This window comes from Neoarius graeffei, chromosome 16 (assembly GCF_027579695.1).
Source record: "Neoarius graeffei isolate fNeoGra1 chromosome 16, fNeoGra1.pri, whole genome shotgun sequence".
Taxonomy (NCBI): domain Eukaryota; kingdom Metazoa; phylum Chordata; class Actinopteri; order Siluriformes; family Ariidae; genus Neoarius; species Neoarius graeffei.
Window position 1 is genome coordinate 6,063,714 of NC_083584.1, and position 20,093 is coordinate 6,083,806.

The 20,093-nt window shown below is 42.9% G+C and overlaps 1 protein-coding gene across 1 annotated transcript in view; it reads right to left on the minus strand.

Annotated features, from left to right (window-relative positions):
• Window positions 1-17,952, minus strand: part of ldlrad4a (low density lipoprotein receptor class A domain containing 4a) — a 38,187-nt gene extending 20,235 nt beyond the window's left edge. Inside the window, exon 1 of the mRNA XM_060942416.1 lies at window positions 17,486-17,952. Within this exon, the coding sequence (XP_060798399.1) occupies window positions 17,486-17,612 (127 nt within the window). The 5' untranslated portion in view covers window positions 17,613-17,952. The remainder of the gene's footprint in view (window positions 1-17,485) is intronic.
• Between the last annotated feature and the right edge of the window lie 2,141 nt (window positions 17,953-20,093).

The window sequence follows — 20,093 nt, forward strand, 5'->3', positions numbered from 1 at the left end:
AGCTGATAGGTGACGAGGCGCGTAGCACCGAGTAGTCTATAATCCCTGTACGACGAGATTGAGTGGAATAACTGTTTTATTCTCTCCACATTCACTGGATTTTGAGAAACAGAGCATTTTTATTTTTTGCAAATTTGATAAATAAAAACTTTATACAAAACGTCCGACAAACTTATTTCCGCTTAGAATGTAAACAAACTGGAGAAATGACAAGAGCAATTTGTGAAAAATGCAATAATAATAATTCTTGATAAATAAATAAATAAATAAATTTCTTACCATCAAATACTTTTATTCCATATTTTTGCCTTTTTTTGTATTTTTTGGCGTTTTGTTTTCGACTAGAGTTTTCATCTTAGGTTGGTTCAGCAACACGCTCCGACATTTTGTTTTACTCTACTCACAGTATATGAGCTGATATCCTAGTAGTAGAGTAGCCAATCAGAGCACGTGATTGCTTATATCCAGGGAATGTGGAGAGAATAATGATGTTTATTTCTGTTCGGATCCCTTTAGTTTGTACAAACAGCGTGGCTTGGGATTGTGATTCAGTTTCTCCCAGTAGGGTCCCTTTTCTTTCTCTTTTCTCTTCTCCAAAATACCAACACACCCGATACAAAATGTGAACGTTTTTCTGCCTGGCTTCCAGGTGTTTCTGTGAATCTGAGCAACAGCTTTTCTCTTTTAGTTAGCCATCTGTAGTCTGTATAACGACAGCACTGATCTCCTGTTGAATCTGTTTGTACAGTTAATCGCGGAACTGCTCTTTCCCATTTTAGTTCTGTTTTTTAGTTTGTTTGCGACTCAGTGGTTCCAATCGCACAGTGACTTCTGCAGACGGTGACATGCTGATTCCCCTCACAGTTTGGGCTGAGGCTCGACTGGACGCTACAGTGACTCACTATCGCCTCTTGAGGTACAAAGTGGTATTATGAGACAGACAGTGCGTCCTGTCTTGGGGCTAGCTGGTTAGCATGCTATCTTCAGGAGATATCTCTGCAACACCATACATAAACATCTTTGTTATAACGTCAAAGCTGTTACTTCTTCACATTCTGTTGATAATTTAGGTTCATCTTTTTTGAATTCTTAGACATAGCACCTTTAAGTTAGCGCTGGATGTTACATGTAATTTTAGCTGTTCTGAGCGTTGTATTAGGAATTTTTCAACAGATCTGAGGTAAATGTTGATGTTCTGTACAATTCTGTCTCCTTTCCACTCTCAGTCTTCACGCTATCTGCAAAAAACGACTTCAGAGTGACACAGCTAGCGACATTGTTCACCTCAGTCATTAGCTAGCATATGCTCTGCTTTGACACAGTTGCCTAGCAACAGTGTTCCCTTGATGGTATCATGTGTTTGATTTTCCCGAGCTGCGTGTAAACACAGTGTTATTCCAACAATGCGAAGTGTTACTGTTACATCAGCCTTTTAATTTCTTTGTGGAAAAATATGGAACAAACTCGGAAACAGATGCAAACATTCCCAACAGCGCAGCTGTGTGATACTCGGACTGGTCTGCCTTTCTCTCCGTCCTCTGTTGCTCCTTTCCTTTTTTGGATTTTTAAAATCAGATTTTCAACCAGTTTGGACATTTTGCCAATTTTCACCCACTAGATTTTATTTCTTTATTTGTTTGTCTGGCCATCTGTCTTTTCTTCTTCCTCTCTTTCTCAGCCTGTTTCTTTCTCTCCATTTCCATGATTCCATTTCTTTCTTTCTTTCTTTCTTTCTTTCTTTCTTTCTTTCTTTCTTTCTTTCTTTCTTTCTTTCTTTGTCTCCCAAACTCTCCTCCACTTTCTTTCTTTCTTTCTTTCTTTCTTTCTTTCTTTCTTTCTTTCTTTGTCTCCCAAACTCTCCTCCACTTTCTTTCTTTCTTTCTTTCTTTCTTTCTTTCTTTCTTTCTTTCCCAAACTCTCATCCACTTTCTTTCTTTCTTTCTTTCTTTCTTTCTTTCTTTCTTTCTTTCTTTCTTTCAAACTCCCCTCCATCTTTCTTTCATTACTTCTTCTCTTTCTCACTCTTACTTTTCTCAGTCATCCTTCTAATTCACCTGCTGGCCCATCTTTTGTTCTTACTTTCTTTTTTTTCTTTCTGTGTTCTTATGCTATCTATCTATCTATCTATCTATCTATCTATCTATCTATCTATCTCTTTTTTGTCTGTTATTCATCCTTCTGATTTTCTTTATTTCTTGTGTTCTTTTTTCTGTTTCTGTCTGTCCATCTGTCAACTATCTATCTTTTTTGTATCTATCTTTAAACCTTTCTAGTGGTGCTTTCTTTCTTTCTTTCCATCATTTCTCTCTTTTTCTGTATATCTTTCTTTTTTCTATCCTTTTCTTTGTCTAATCCTGTTTTTATTTCAGTCATTACGTTCTGCTGTTTCTCTCCTTATATTTTTCCTATCCATCTCTGTGGACTATTTGTCTATTTTCCAATCTTTCTTCTCATCTCTTTCTATCTGCTTTTTCTTTTTCCTTTTCACTGTTTGTCTTTCTACCTCTCCTTCTCTCCGCCTTGTTGTTCTTCTCTCTCTCTCTCTCTCTCTCTCTCTCTTTTCTGTGGCCTGGTTTGAGATCTTGGCCCTTACGTTTTTTTCTCACCCTATCTGTGTTTTTCCATCTTTTGTCTTTTCTCTTTGCTTTTGTGTTTCTCTCCTTTCGTTTCTCTGTCTGTCTGATTGCTTGCAGCTGCTGTCAGTGAGACAATCAGTCAGTCAGACAGACAGAGAGACAGACAGACAGACGGCTGGAACTGAACACAATCGGCTCACTGATGAATCTGAATTTCATAATGAGGGTCAGAGTGACACATGACCTTTAACCCCAACCCCCACACCTCCAAAGAACAAAATCTACACACACACACACACACACACACACACACACACACACACACACACAAAACACTTGACATGTCATGCTTGCACTGCATTCTGGGTAACCCATCAACCGCTGAGAGCAGCAGGTCTCGTTACAACCAGATTCCTCATGTTCTGGCGTTTTTCTTAAAATGTCAGACTTTCTAGTGAGATTACCGCTAACACTAACCAGACGCAAGTTTTAGCATTTGGCACAGAGCCAGCTCTATGCTAAACAATGACAGAGACCAAAAAAAAATGGGAGTATCTGTGACCTTTGAACTCAGGGGAAAATGAAAAGCTGGGGGATGTTGTCTGGGAGCACGACCTAGCCCATGCATGCCTGATGAATGAGTATGTGTGTGTGTGTATGTGAGTGTGACACACACACACACTCAGCGTGATAACATCATGCCTGGCGTGGCAGTGTTGTGTCTGCGGTCTGGCTGCACCATTTTACAACAACAAAAACGACAAAACGGTCTGCATTCCTGAGAAGGAACTGGCACGACAGCACTGCTCCAGGCTAATCTGCGGCCTACGTCCTTCTTTTTCTTTTTTTTTTTACTGCGTTTATCCAGCATTCTTCATCCTTCCAACATAACTTTTATCCAGAAAAGTTTAAAGTCTCTCCTGACCCCAAAACTACCACAGGACCAAGACTGGAAAAAAAAAATCCCTTTTAAACAGATTAACATTATGCTAGCATAAATATCAAGCTAGCAACTGTGAAGATGAGCAACACTTGTTCTTGCTAGCATTATCGCTAACTTAGAGTCATGTTATATTATTATGTGTAGAATTTTGCAAGTTATCTGTCACTAACAGCTAGCTAGTAGCAAGCTAATATAAGCGGGACAACACTGTAGTGTTAGCAAGAGAAAGATTAGCCTGCAGATTAGCAGGAAACTCAGTCACCATCTGAATGCTAAACAGCTCTTCGCTAGCTAGCTAGCTAGCTAGATATGACAACAACAGCTAGAAGTAAACAAACAAACAAATAAGTAAAAGCAACACACCAAAAACAGTTGATTATTTTCTTATAACTGCACATTCTGAAGTGTTTTATTGCTCTTATATCACAACAAAGTTCCCAAAAATATTTTTTTATTTATTCTAGTACACCAGGTCACACTTTTTATACTTTTACAGTTACATTTAACACTGTGGAACAGCCATATTCCTGTGCTCACTTGTACAGCAGCTATAAACAGTCGTCCCTCACCAGCCTCTCTTTTAATGGCACGGTATAATAACTACCCAGCTACGGAAACATTAACGTTAACCAGCTAACTAACTGACGTCACCTCTTCAGAGCGAGCTAATGTTAACTAAACTGTTTTTATTGTGTAACCAAAACAAGCAGGCAAGTCTGAACTTTTATGATATCACGAACAGATCGAGTTCAGCTTTAAGCTCCAGGTTTGATTTTCTGTTCGCTTACTTGTGTGTTAGTTCCCGAAGCCACCGATTTCATTTCGTTTGTGTTGATCGACAGTGTTGTAAAGTTTGTATTATATTTATGTGGAATTTTCTATTATAAGAGGAGGAAGAAGCAGCAAACTGATCGAGCTAACAGTGGCAGAAAATACTGTAAGGTCCTGTTCCTGGTCACACTACAGCTCACGATGGATTTACAAATAGTTGACGATGAAAAATCGGTATCGCCACCAATCGTGCAAATGTCCTCTGAGCTTCACGAATTATTTTTTGGTGCGTCTCCATATTGCGAGTGGCCAAAAACGTCATGAAAAATTTCAATGCATGTTTTGAAATTTGGTGGTGATGTTTTCGTCGGAAAACTCGGAGATAATAATAATAATAATAATTTTATTAGCATTATCCAAAACAAAATTTGGCTGTTACAATGCTAAAACTATCTATAAACAAAGATAAAAACACACAAAGTTAGACGGCCTTTCGATTTCTTAAATCAGTGAAATTTAGTTCCGTCTGAAATGTGGTGATTGTGATATCTGTTTATTTCTGTAATTTCTCACAAAATATCAGGCCATTCTGTGGCTGGGAAGTTATTTAATTTGAGGGGATTAAAGCAAATAATGTGCATGAAATCGCCGCTTGGTGCAGTCAAGCAGACAGAGGAAGTCCGTGTGCGCATGCGCAGGTTTACCTTCTTCTTCTTCTTTTGGGTTTTACGGCAGCTGGCATCCACAGTGTTGCATTACTGCCATCTACAGGTTTCCCTTTGAGCATGCACTGACAGTTCCATCATTCTGTCGCTAAACGAACAGCTGATCACACCGAGGTGCTCGCTGAGCGCCCATATTTATTAGTTTGGTCCTGCGTTTCCTTTCCTTCGTATAGAACATAACGTCTTTTCTTCTCGCTTTCTTTCCGTTACTGTAGTCGCTCTTTCACGTTTCATTCGCACACTCACGTCCTCCATTTTTCTCTCCTGTTTCAAATTTGTATCCCACAATGCCTTGTGTGAATGGGGAAAGCCCACCACGTGATGCGTGTCGTAGTATCTTGAATTGGGTCATGGTGAAGCAGGAAAAAACAGCGGAGAATTTAGGGCCACATGGACATAAATTCATTAATTGTTCTATAAATTTCTATTCGAATTCAGTAGCTTTCAATCCAATAAACAAAAATAATTGGGTGTCAAGAACATGCTTTTTATGACCTACACTTGAAAAATCTGAAAGGCAGTCTAGCTTTAAAAAAAACAAGCAAGGATATAATCAAAAATTCTGGAGAGGAAAAAAAAGAAAATATTATACGTGTACAAATCTAAAAGAAATCAAAATAATGATAATAATAAACAGCATACAGCAAGAAAAAGATAATAATTATAATAAACAGTGTATAAACATGGCACAAAGCTATGATCATCTGTTATGTGTTTGAGTAAAAAAGAACTTTCAACTTTTTACTGAGGTCACACTGTTCATTTAAACTGGTACAGTTTCTCACGTCTTTAGGAAGAGAATTAAATATCTGAGATGCGCCATCTTGAAAAGTACCTGATATTAATGGCACCTTAAGCTTAGGCACACGAGATGATGGGTTTGGGAATTTTTACCGAAGCTTGGGGAAGGATCGCCACCAAATGCCTCGTTTTCATCGATAACCATCACAAAGCATCGCGAGCTATAGTGTGGGCGGAGCCTAAGTACTTGAGGAGCACATCTACTATATTTACAACGATACTGTTTTATACCGCAGCGCTGCTGAATTCTCAAATCTAACGGGTCAGAAGGTGCTGATTCATTTTCTGTAACAGCGAGACTCTGACAGTCGTTACGGAAATTAATTTAAACCACAGGGTTATATTCGTGCACTTGTTCTAAAGTGTCACTGTTTACACTTTGCTGTTTCTCAATAACAAGACAAGCTGCGATTTTTTTGGTCTTATTAACTTAAAAGACTGAGCTAACAACTGTTTACAGTCGCTCTAACATAAATGTGAGCAGGAACTAATGGACAAATGCACAATGTGCTGTTCTTTAATAAATATAAACCTGTACTCCTGGACAGATGGTTGTGGTGTCAAAGGAATAAAACACACGAGAACATGCTGTTAAAGGAAAATAACTCGCTTCACTATGGATAGTATCAGACTACAACCTGTCATGTTTTATTCTTTACATAACAATATGGTTTAATGTGTTGAGTAAAACTATTGGCACCCCACTCACACAAGAAGCGGACCGAGACGAGCTCGCTTTCACGACAAAGAAAGCCAGACGAGACGTCAAGTGATACAAATTTGAATGAAAATCATGTCTGCAGACACGAATCAGACCCTCGACACACACAAAAGCCAGACATACAACTCGTCCATCACCAGAACTGATCATGAATGCGCAGTCCGAGACAACAAACACAACGAGACACACACACACCCCAACCAGCTGATGCCAGAAAAGCACATAAGGTCCTTCAAAAACCTCTAAAAATCTCAACCCCCTGCTTTCCCACCCCCACCTCACATCATCCCAGGGCATCTGGGGACACTTCGGGTGTGTAGAGGGGGTGTATGGGATGAGGGTGACTCTGAAGACACACACACACACACACACACACACAAAAGTGAGAACCAGGGCCAATGTCAAGGCTGAGTCTCAGCTGCAGCTGTTAAAAGACCAGAACTCATCCACTCTCTCACTCATCCCCCAACATGGAGGGGCGGTGCGGACGATGGGGGGGTTTATGACTCCTAAAACACCCCCAACTCCACCTTCCGGGGGCTGTTAAATTCCCACAACACACATACAAAGACAACACAACACACACCAAGACCAAGCTGCATTTAAAGGGATTTAAAGGGAACAGTGAAACACTGAACCACCTCCTGAATAACTCCATTACTTACATTATAACTCAAATATTACAACATATGCGTTGTATTACAACATATGTGTCACACTGGCTTGTTTAGCCATATGCAAAGGTGCAAATAAGACGACGCTACACCTTCGTCTCTCGTAGACGAATGGATGCCAACCATTACAACGTATAATGATTCATTTAATTAATATCGGTGATCAGAAAGATCAGATCATCTTTATATGTATTTGTGAAATATATAAATCAGAGGAATGTGTGTGTTTTTTAAAAGAAAGGCAATAAATAACGATAACAGTGATGGAAAATACCGTAAATCTTTGCGTAGCAGGTCAACTGTAATTATTCTATCCACATTTACTGGATATGAGCAATCTCACCCTCTGATTGGCTACTCTACTATTATGGTGATGATACACAGGGCAACTTTTTGGGCAATGTTGCTGAGCAATGTTGCTGGGCAATTGCGTTTTGACTCTTTTCTATTGAGATTGGGCAACATTGTTTTTTCTGAATGGTTTTGATAATCTCTGGCAACTTTTTGAGATAAGCCAATCAGAACGCGAGTATCGAGTCATGTGACCTCCGGTGAGGTTCGGATCAGAAATTTCAAACAAATATGGCGGCCGCTCAGTTTAGTGGAGTGAAGAGATGGAGAGACTCCTCATCTGTTTTTACGCCGGTAAGTTGTTATTTTAATATTCTATATGGAGGAATTTACCTCACCAAAGCTCTAAAAAACAACAGACAGCTTGATTAAATGGTCACAGCAAAAATTAAGACATCGATTTTTTTTTTAGCTAACTGTAAACTGCCGTTGCCCATTGTTAGTTGCCCTGAAAAGTTGCCCTGTGTCTCACCTAGTTGCCCGTTGCCAGCAACATTGCTCGGCAACATTGCCCAAAAAGTTGCCCCGTGTATCATCACCATTAGGCTATCAGCTCATATACCGTGAGTAGAGAAAAACAAAAGGCCGGAGCGTGATGCTGAAGCAACCGAGGACGAAATAAAAACTCTACTCGAAAACAAAACCCCAAAAAATACAAAAGAAAGTGCAACAAAATATGGAATAAAAGTATTTGATGGTAATAATATATATTTAAAAATATATTTTTTCAAAAATTATTATTATTATAGGATTTTTCACAAATTGCTCCTGTCATTTTGCCGGTTTGTTTACATTCTAAGTGGAAATAATTTTGTCGGATGCTTTGTATAAAGTTTTTATTCATCGAATTTGCAAAAAATAAAAAATAAAAATGCTCAGTTTCTCAAAATTCAGTGAATGTGGATAGAATAAAACAGTTATTCCACTCAATCTCGTCGTACATGGATTATAGACAACTCGGTGCTACGCGCCTCGTCGGCTATCAGCTCACGTACGACTCGGTTTCGTGGAATAACTGTTAAATGTTTACCAGAAATGCTAGCATAAAATAAAAATCAAGCTACATGATATTTTTAATGTTAATAATGGTTAAACAGACATGATATTGTTCTTGGCTTCACTGTTTTTCACTCGTTACGAGGATCCAGACATGTAGCAGGAAGAAAGGCATGAACTCATGTTTTATATCGCAACGTTATCGTAACTCATAATGTCCAACATGTTTATCATCACACAGTTAGCTATATAGATATATAAAATTACACCTAGCCTTGGACACAATAACAACGACTTAATGTCTAAAAGTCGCCCCGTATTCCCTATTGCCTTAGTGCCCTAGTTTTCAATGTTATAGTTACTGTTGTGTCCCAAAAAGTATCCTTGTTGGAACAGAATACCAACACACACACACACACACACACACACACACACACACACACACACACACACACAGAACTCAGGAGGGGGACTGACAGCTGACCTTGGGTGTGACCTCATCACACTCTCACACACCCACACAACCCCCAACACACAGAGCCATAAACACACACAGACACTCCTCCCACACACACAGACTGACATCCTGAGAACGCCCCTCCCCCCACGCAGCCCTCCTCCCCCCCAGCATCCATGTGCATTAGATTACAAATCAGTTTACGATATTAATCGCGGTCCTTTCTTCAATAACGTACTCGTCCGCTCTGTTGGATTGTCATCCATGAGAAGGATGCGCGCACACACACACACACACACACACACCAGCACTATCGCTGCATCCAAAAATAAGGACTCTTATAACACAGCCGTCTTTACGCCGCCTCCCGAGTGGGACAGACTCTATATCTCAAAAACCGCCTACCTCGGCAGCCTACGTCCCAGATGGACTGTTGGAATACGGAGCCGTATTAATATTAAAACTTTAAAAACATTTTATCTCCATGCCACAATTTCACTGTGATGCTCTACATCCTCCTGCTCTTCTATCAGCCATCTGTTTTGTTTTGTTTTTAAATGTCTCGCCGACGTCTAGACAGACTACATCTAAAATCAACATCGTGAGTTATTTATTACCCGGCACTGCCGAGTTTTCCTGGGTTCTGATTGGTCAGAAGGTGTTGATTAATTTTCTAAGTTGAGCAGGTTTATATTATATCAATCGTGTTAATTATATTAATTAATTAATGCGCACGCTCTTTCTAATAGCGAATGCATGTTATCGTTTCTATAGTAACAGCTCATTCATAGGGATGTGTACTGTGAAGTTTTCAGTATGTGCTGCTGTAGGAAAATAATCAACACCAGGGATGAGGGTGGTAACAGTAACTCCACTTCATCACTGTGTTTTAGTTCATATTTTATTTACTGTATAACTGACAATCAGAAAATATGTTTAAATTCATGAGTGTGTGCTGCATGCGGTGCCATTATTTTTATACACAGTGAGCAGCTGAATCCCAAGACTCAAACAGGCCATATATATGTCTGTGACTAACACATACAGGGTATAAGAAAAGGGTACAAGAGTACTAGGATAATGTTTGATGTATTTTATATTAAACATACTCATATCGTATCAGTGGAAACGAATACTTTAATGTTGAAACAGTTTTTATTCTGTGTCTCGGCCCTGAACTCGACCCGACATCCTATTTCACTCCCAGCCTACCCACGACGACTGCTATGCTGAAAATGGATTACACCAGGCCTCCTTCACAACACTGTCTGTCTGTGTGTGTGTGTGTGTGTGTGTGTGGTATTGAGCGAGACCTATCCGAGACGCACTTTAAGCACGTTTCTCCTTCTGTAGAACCTGCTTCTCGAAATACATCTCTATTAATAGCACACTCCTGGTTTTTTTTTTTTTTTTGATAGCAGTGAGGCCTTCAGTGGGCAGGATTAGCTTTAGCTGTAGCTTTAGCTAACACCCTGTAGTGAGTAGTGAAGCTTAATTAATGTTTTCCAGCAACAAATCGCAATATTCCTGAAAATCCGTAATTCAGTGTTTTGGGTGGCAGTTACTTTTGGGTGCCTCAGTATTGCACACTCTGTCCCCTATCTAGGGCACTAATGTGGAGATTAGAGCACTAACCTCACACTGTTGTTTTTATATATTCTATTCAATTCTATTATATTATTGTAATTCTGTGGGATTGGATTATATTTTCGTGAAATACACAGCTTTTTTTTTTTTTTTACTATATTACACTAGCAGTAAATTCAAACAGACAACACACACACACACTTTTTGACACTGATTATATGAAACAATTAATTTTCAGGTTAATAAAGATGCTGACAAAGGGTGCCAGAAAACCAGGGGTGCCAAAATTTATGTCTCTTTTCAATTTCATCACCCAGTCTAATGTGAACGATTCATTTCTATTCATTTGCCCATGGTGATGTTTTATTGTTTTGGTTTCTTCTGATTTTAATCTCGGTTTCTTACAAATATCCAGTGTCCTGAAGAGCGGCCCAGTCCCAAACGACTTCCTCTTCACTATAGGTGCTCACTACAGGGGGTCCATAACACTACAAAGGGTCCACAATGCTACAGACGGTCTACAATGCTACAGGGGGTTTACAACGCTACAGGGGGTCTACAACGCTAGAGGGGAGCACTAACACTACAGAGGGTCCATAAAGCTACAGAGGGTCTACAATGCTACAGGGGGTCTGCAATGCTACAGAGGGTCTACAACACTACAGGGGGTCTACAACGCTACAGAGGGTCTACAACGCTACAGGGGGTCTACAACGCTACAGGGGGGCACTAACACAATAGAGGGTCCATAACGCTACGGAGGGTCTACAACGCTACAGGGGGGTATTAACACAACAGAGGGTCTACAACGCTATAGGGAGTCTGCAACGCTACAGGGGGTCTACAACGCTACAGAGGGTCTGCAACGCTACAGGGGAGCATGAACACTACAGAGGGTCCATAACGCTACAGAGGGTCTACAACGCTACAGGGGATATGCAATGCTACAGGGGGTCTGCAATGCTACAGGGGGTCTGCAACGCTACAGGGGGTCTGCAACACCTTAGGGGGGCACTAACACTACAGAAGGTCTACAACGCTACAGGGGGTCTACAACGCTACAGGGGGTCTAGAACGCTACAGGGGGTTTGCAACGCTAGAGGAGGTCTACAACGCTAGAGGGGGTCTACAACACTACAGAAGGTCTGCAACACTAGAGGGGGTCTACAACGCTACAGGGGGTCTGCAACACTAGAGGGGGTCTGCAATGCTAGAGGGGGGCACTAACACTACAGAGGGTCCATAACGCTACAGAGGGTCTACAATGCTACAGAGGGTCTGCAACACTAGAGGGTCTGCAATGCTACAAAGGGTCTGCAATGCTAGAGGGGCTCTACAACGCTAGAGGGGGTCTAGAACGCTAGATGGGGTCAAGAACACCAGATAGGGTCTAGAACACTACAGAGGGTCCATAATGCTACAGAGGGTCTACAACACTACAGAGGGGGTCTACAATGCTACAGAGGGTCTATAACGCTAGAGGAGGTCGACAACGATAGAGAGGGGCTCAACAATGCTACAGAGGGTCCATAACGTTACAGATGGTCTACAACACTACAGAGGGGTCCACAATGCTACAGGGGGTCTACAACGCTACAGGGGGTCTACAACACTACAGGGCTTGTCTAATGCTATAGAGCGTCTATAACATTACAGAGCATCTATAACACTAGAGGGGGTCTCTGACACTACAGGGGGTCTACAATACTACAGAGGGTCTCTCATGCTACAGAGGGTCTCTCACGTTACAGGGGGAATATAATGCCACAGAGCGTCTATAACACTACAGAGGATCTATAACACTACAGGGGGTCTATATCACCCCAGAGGGTCTATAACACTCCAGAGGGTCTATAACACCACAGGGGGTCTATAATGCCACAGAGGGTCTATAACACTATAGAGGGTCTGCAACACCACAGGGGGTCAATAACACTACACAGAAAAATCCCCAGTGTTGAATTAACACCCAGAGTGTTTATATAGGTCCAGTTGGACCCATATTAACTCTGAAAGTGTTAATTCAACACTGAGGAATTTGCTGTGTACAGAGAGTCTGCAACACCACAGGGAGTCTTTAACACCACAGGGGGTCTATAACACTCCAGAGGGTCTATAACACTACAGGGGGTCTATATCACCCCGGAGGGTCTATAACACCGCAGGGGATCTATAACACCAAAGGGGATCTATAACACTACAGAGGGTCTTTAACACCACAGGGGGTATATAACACCACAGAGGGTTTATAACACCACAGGGGATCTTTAACACCACAGGGGATCTATAACACCACAGAGGGTCTATAACACTACAGAGGGTCTATAACACCGCAGGGGATCTATAACACCACAGATGGTCTACAACACCACAGAGGGTTTATAACACTACAGGGGGGTCTATAACACCCCAGAGGGTCTATAACACTACACAGGGTCTATAACACCGCAGGGGATCTATAACACCACAGAGGGTCTACAACACCACAGAGGGTTTATAACACTACAGGGGGTCTATAACACCACAGAGGGTTTATAACACTACAGGGGGGTCTATAACACTGCAGGGGATCTATAACACCACAGAGGGTCTATAAAACCACAGAGGTTTATAACACTACAGGGGGTCTATAACACCCCAGAGGGTCTATAACACTACAGAGGGTCTATAACACCCCAAAGGGTCTATAACACTACAGAGGGTCTATAACACCACAAGGGGTCTATAACACCACAGAGGGTCTATAACACCACGGGGTATATAACACCACAGAGGGTCTAACACCGCAGGGGGTCTATAACACCACAGAGGGTCTATAACACCGCAGGGGATCTATAACACCACAGAGGGTCTACAACACCACAGAGGGTTTATAACACTACAGGGGGGTCTATAACACCCCAGAGAGTCTATAACACTACACAAGGTCTATAACACCGCAGGGGACCTATAACACCACAGAGGGACTATAACACCACAGAGGGTTTATAACACTACAGGGGGGTCTATAACACCACAGAGGGTCGAAAACACCACAGGGGGTCTATAACACCACAGGGGCTATATAACACTACAGAGGGTCTATGACACTACAGAGGGTCTATAACACTGCAGGGGGTCTATAACACCACAGAGGGTCTATAACACTACGGGGGTCTATATCACCCTGGAGGGTCTATAACACTCCAGAGGGTCTATAACACCACAGGGGGTCTATAACGCCACAGAGGGTCTATAATGCCGCAGGGGATCTATAACACCACAGGGGGTCAATAACACCACAGAGGGTCTATAACATGACAGGGGGTCTATAACACCCCAGAGGGTCTATAACACCACAGGGGGTCTATAACACCACAGAGGGTCTATAACACCCCAGATGATCTATAATACCACAGGGGATCTATAACGCCACAGAGGGTCTATAACACTACAGAGGGTCTATAACACTACAGGGGGTCTATAACACCCCAGAGGGTCTATAACACCCCAGAGGGTCTATAATACCACAGGGGGTCTATAACACCACAGGGGGTCTATAACACCACAGGGGGTCTATAAGGGGGTCTATAACACCCCAGAGGGTCTATAACACCCCAGAGGGTCTATAATACCACAGGGGGTCTATAACGCTACAGAGGGTCTGCAGCACTAGAGGGTCTGCAATGCTACAGAGGGTCTGCAACGCTACAGAGAGTCTGCAACGCTACAGTGGATCTACAATGCTACAGGAGATCTACAACGCTAAAGGGGTTCTAGAACACTAGATGGGGTCTAGAACACTAGATAGGGTCTAGTATGCTACAGAAGGTCCAGAACACTGCAGAGGGTCTACAACACTACAGAGGGGGTCTATAACACCACAGAGGGCCTATAACACTACAGGGGGTCTATATCACCCCGGAGGGTCTATAACACTCCAGAGGATCTATATAACACCACAGGGGGTCTATAACGCCACAGAGGGTCTATAACACTACAGAGGGTCTATAACACTACAGGGGGTCTATAACACCACAGAGGGTCTATAACACCGCAGGGGATCTTTAACACCACAGGGGATCTATAACACCACAGAGGGTTTATAACACTACAGGGGGTCTATAACACCCCAGATGGTCTATAATACCACAGGGGGTCTATAACGCCACAGAGGGTCTATAACACTACAGAGGGTCTATAACACTACAGGGGGTCTATAACACCACAGGGGGTCTATAACACCGCAGGGGATCTATAACACTACAGAGGGTCTGCAACACCACAGGGGATCTATAACACCACAGAGGGTCTATAACACTACAGGGGGTCTATAACACCACAGAGGGTCTATAACACCCCAGATGATCTATAATACCACAGGGGATCTATAACGCCACAGAGGGTCTATAACACTACAGAGGGTCTATAACACTACAGGGGGTCTATAACACCACAGAGGGTCTATAACACCGCAGGAGATCTTTAACACCACAGGGGATCTATAACACCACAGAGGGTTTATAACACTACAGGGGGTCTATAACACCACAGAGGGTCTATAACACCACAGGGGATCTATAACACCACAGGGGTTCTATAACACCACAGGGGATATATAACACCCCAGAGGGTCTATAACACCACAGAGGGTCTATAACACCACAGGGGGTCTATAACACCCCAGAGGGTCTATAACACCACAGGGGGTCTACAACGCTACAGAGGGTCTGCAACACTACAGAGGGTCTGCAATGCTACAGAGGATCTACAATGCTACAGGAGATCTATAACGCCAAAGGGGGTCTAGAACACTAGATGGGTTCTAGTACGCTACAGAGGGTCCATAACACTAGAGGGTCTACAACACTACAGAGGGGGCCTACAATGCTACAGAGGGGGTCGACAACAATAGAGGGGGGCTCTACAATGCTACAGAGGGTCCATAACGCTACAGATGGTCTACAACACTACAGAGGGGTCCACAATGCTACAGGGGGTCTACAATGCTACAGAGCGTCTATAACATTACAGAGCATCTATAACACTAGAGGGGGTCTCTCACACTACAAGGGGTCTATAATACTACAGAGGGTCTCTCACGCTACAGAGGGTCTCTCACGTTACAGGGGTCTATAACACTACAGAGGATCTATAACACTACAGAGGGTCATCAACACCACAGGGGGTCTATAACACCACAGAGGGTCTATAACACTACAGAGGGTCTATAACACCACAGGGGGTCTATAACACCACAGGGGGTCTATAACACCACAGGAGTACAGCAGAGGGTATATAATACCAAAGAGGGTTTATAACACTACAGAGGGTCTATAACACCACAGAGGGTCTAAAACACCACAGGGTCTATAACACCACAGGGGGTCTATAACACGACAGGGGTACTGCAGAGGGTATGCAATACCACAGAGGGTTTATAACACTACAGAGGGTCGATAACACAACAGAGGGTCTATAACACCATCATAGAGCTGTGGAATGGAGCACAGTTTGAGACAAATCCAGGGAAAATGTGCGATGATTTTGTTTTTATTTGTTTGCTTGAACTCAGCTCTCTGTTTTCCATATTGCGAAGAGTATTGGCACCCTTTGGCTTTGTTTGTGTTACTCGCCACCAGTAAGATGAACTTCCTGTGTCTCGTGCTCGGTGGTTCTCCCTGTGAGGAACCATTTCGGGTTTCAATCACATGTTTTAATAATCTGCTTTACGCTCCACCCTACTTTCACTGTGCTTCCTCCATTACATCCCTTTTATATTATTCTCATTATCGTAGTTTATTCAGTTTTTACACATTTTTAATACATATTTTTAAAATATTTTACTATTTCATATTTTATTATGTTTTCCATTTCTGTTTTTCTACACTGTTAAGCATTTTGAACTGCATTTTAAATGCAGGAAACGTGCTCTATCAATTATTATTATTATTATTATTATTATTATTATTATTTCACAGGTAATGTTATGTGACTGGCCTAACGCAGTTTCCAGATTTGGATTTAATAGCAGTCTGAAAGCACCTTAATCCCTATATAGTGCACTATTTTAGGACTTCAGTAATAATAATAATAATAATAATAATAATAATAATAATAATAATAGCTTTATAGACAATAAAATAAGGCATAAAGAGACTAAATGAAATGAAATTTAAATGAAACAATACATTTAAAAAACAAGGTGCTGAGTAGAAACCTTAGGAACACTAAAGACCTGAACCGGAAGTTCTAATTAAGGACCAATTAAGATAGGAACTTCCGGTAAGTAACATTAGACCGAAATGTAAGTGTGCGTGCGTGTGAAAGAAATGTCCCTTAACACACACACACACACACACACTGCACGTTTCTCGTTTTTGTCACTGAAACATCCAAAAGGCGAAGAAAAGCCGAAGCGCGTTCAAGTTTTACACCCCCGTGCTCACAACACCCATACACACCGGCGCGCGCGCACACACGCACAACACCAGCCCCGCATCTGCCTTCAGCAGCTGCAGCAATAATAATCATAATAATAATATTAATAATAATAATATGCATGGAGAGAAAAACAGAAAAAACAGAGATGTGACTGGCCTGTGTTTTTGGTTAAGAGAGAGAGAGAGAGAGAGAGAGAGAGAGAGAGAGAATTACGCTCACAGACCAACCGGAACCGGAGGTGCGAGGAAAAATAAGCCCCGTGATCGCACCGGGAGGGAAACCGGATCGCGGCTGTGTGTGTGTGTGTGTGTGTGTGTGTGTGTGTGTGTGTGTGTGTGTGAGCTCCAGAACCCACACCGAGTTCAACGATAATAATAATAATAATAATAATAATAATAATAATAATATTGATGATGATGATGATAAATAAATAAATAACACCGGAAATGAACGGACTTACATCTCTCCATTCCCCGCGGCTGCTGGGACGCGCTGCAGTCGCACGAGCGAGTGGCATTGGTGGAGTTTGTGGTGGTGTCGGTGGAGCTCGCGCTGCCGGTGCTCGGGACCGTTCGGTGGTGGCGCATGAAGAGGAGAGAGAGAGAGAGAGAGAGAGAGAGAGAGAGAGAGAGAGGGAGGGGAGAGCGGGGGAGGAGGGGGTGGTGAGGGGGGGGGGGGGGGTCCTTTAAAGTCCGAGTGGGAGCCCGGTCTCCGGTCTCCGGTCTGTCTCGCGCGTTAATCACACCATCCTGGAGAAAAGATCGAAAAAACAACGACAAAAATAAACAGAATAATAAAAACGACGTAGACGGCGGCGGCGGCGGCAGCAGCAGCTCGCGCGCGGAACGGACGGCGGGGTACGGTTACCGAAACCATCCGCGCGCAGCCAGAAAGGAAAGGGTTCGATGTCTGCGCGCGCGCGTGTGAGTGAGTGAGTGAGTGTGACTCCTCCTCCAAAAGGAGGGGCAGAATGGGAGCCAGACAGGAGGAGGGAGGGAGCGCGCGCAGACGGATAGACAGAGAGAGAGATAGAGAGAGAGAGAGAGGAGGGAGGGGTCAGGTCTAGACAGGGAGTGTGTCTATGGAGCATAGAATTACACACACACACACACAGTAGAGTGGCTGGAGTCTCGCCACTGAGTGTCTGGAGTTTAGAGTTACAGCAGTGATGCACATCATCAGCAATAATAATAATAATAATAATAATAATAATAATAATAATAATAATGGTCTGTGTCTATGTGTCAGCCCTGTGATGACCCGGCGACTTGTCCAGGGTGTACCCCGCCTTTCGCCCGTAGTCAGCTGGGATAGGCTCCAGCTTGCCTGCGACCCTGTAGAACAGGATAAAGCGGCTAGAGATAATGAGATGAGATGAGATAGTAATAATGGATAATTAAGTATTTACACACAATTTCACCTTACTGCAACCTTCGCCTTTGAAGCAAACTGTCACCTATCCCTAAATAGCCTGTGTGTGTGTGAGAGACTACAGCTGTATGACTACAGAGCACACTATGGCTGAATCCCATTTCACCCCTTGGACCAACCCCTTGGCCCTTCCCCTCCATTTTGCACGTTCATGTGAAGGGGTAGGGGTATCCCAATCCCAGTTAACGCAGAGGGGTAGGGGAAGGGGTAGGGCTTCTGTACCCCTCCAAACGGAGATTTTCCTGGAGCTGACTCCGAACGAAGGGGTTTGAGTGATTTCCCACAATGCCATGCGGATTTCAGCGAGATTTCATGCGGATTTCAGAAAGATGGTGGTTCCCGCGGCGAAAGATTGTCATAAATGTATTTTCTCCATTATTTACGTGTTTTAAGTTGTTATCCAGAGGAAACACGCCGCTTGATTCGCTTTCGAGCTGAGAATGAGCAGCGATTTCTGAAATCCAAGCTGCTGCTAAAAAGCTTTGGGAGTGAGTATTGTTTTCGGTTGCTTTACTGCGTACGTTTTGTTCTGTTATTCTCGCTTTTATTGTTTACATGAGTGTTCTGACACCTCATTCTGTCGGATGTGGTGCACGAAGCGCCAAAGATATCCCATTCAGTGGTGTTAGTTAACAAATCACACCCTGCCAGCAGAGATCTCTGGCTCTGACTGTAGCGGCTGGTCGCAGCCAATGACGCATTTGGTCGCGTTTTGCTAACGTAAACGCTGACGGAGGTACGCGATGACGTATGCGATCGTTGAAGGGCTATCCCAATACGTAAGGGTTGAATTTCAAGCCCTATCCCTTGTAGCTCAGTTTCAAGGGGAAGGGCCAAGGGGAAGGCGGAGGGGAAGGGGGAGGGGTAGGGGTAGAAATTAGAATTGGGATTGGGCCTATATCGTCATCTGTCCAGTTTGGGTGATCCTGTGCCCACTGTAGCCTCTGATTCCTGTTCTCAGCTGACAGATGTGGAACCTGATGTGTTCTTCTGCTCTTGTAGCTCATCTATTTCAAGGTTTGCTATGCTGAGATGCTTTTCTGCTCACCACGGTTGTAAAAAGTGGTTATTTGACTTATGGCTTTCCTGTCAGCTTGAATCAGTCTGGCCAGTTTCCTCTCACTGATAGGCTTGCAGAGCTGTCGCTTAATGGGTGTTTTTGGTTTTTCGTACCACTCTGTATGTGAAAATCGCAGGCGATGATTAGTTTCTGAAAAACGCAAACTCACACCAACAATATCATGTTCAAGATCATATCAGATCACTGAGGCATTAAAAACAACATACACACTCTACATTCTTCTGCATACATGAGTTCATGATGCCTACGATTGACCAGCGTTGCCCTGATTGACATGTGAGAGAGACTGTGCCCCTCCCGTCCAGACAGCACAGCCAAATTTGCTCTCATGGCTTCTGGCCATAGATTTTCTCTACATTTAAGCGTTCTCAAGTATTCAAAATTAAATATTTTCAACTGAACAAAAATTAAAGAAACCTTTATTCGTCACATGCACACTTCAAGCACAGTGAAATTCATGCTCTGCATTTAACCCATCTGAAGCAGTGAACACACACACACACACTCAGAGCAGTGGGCAGCCACACCAGAGCGCCCAGGGGTTCGGTACCTTGCT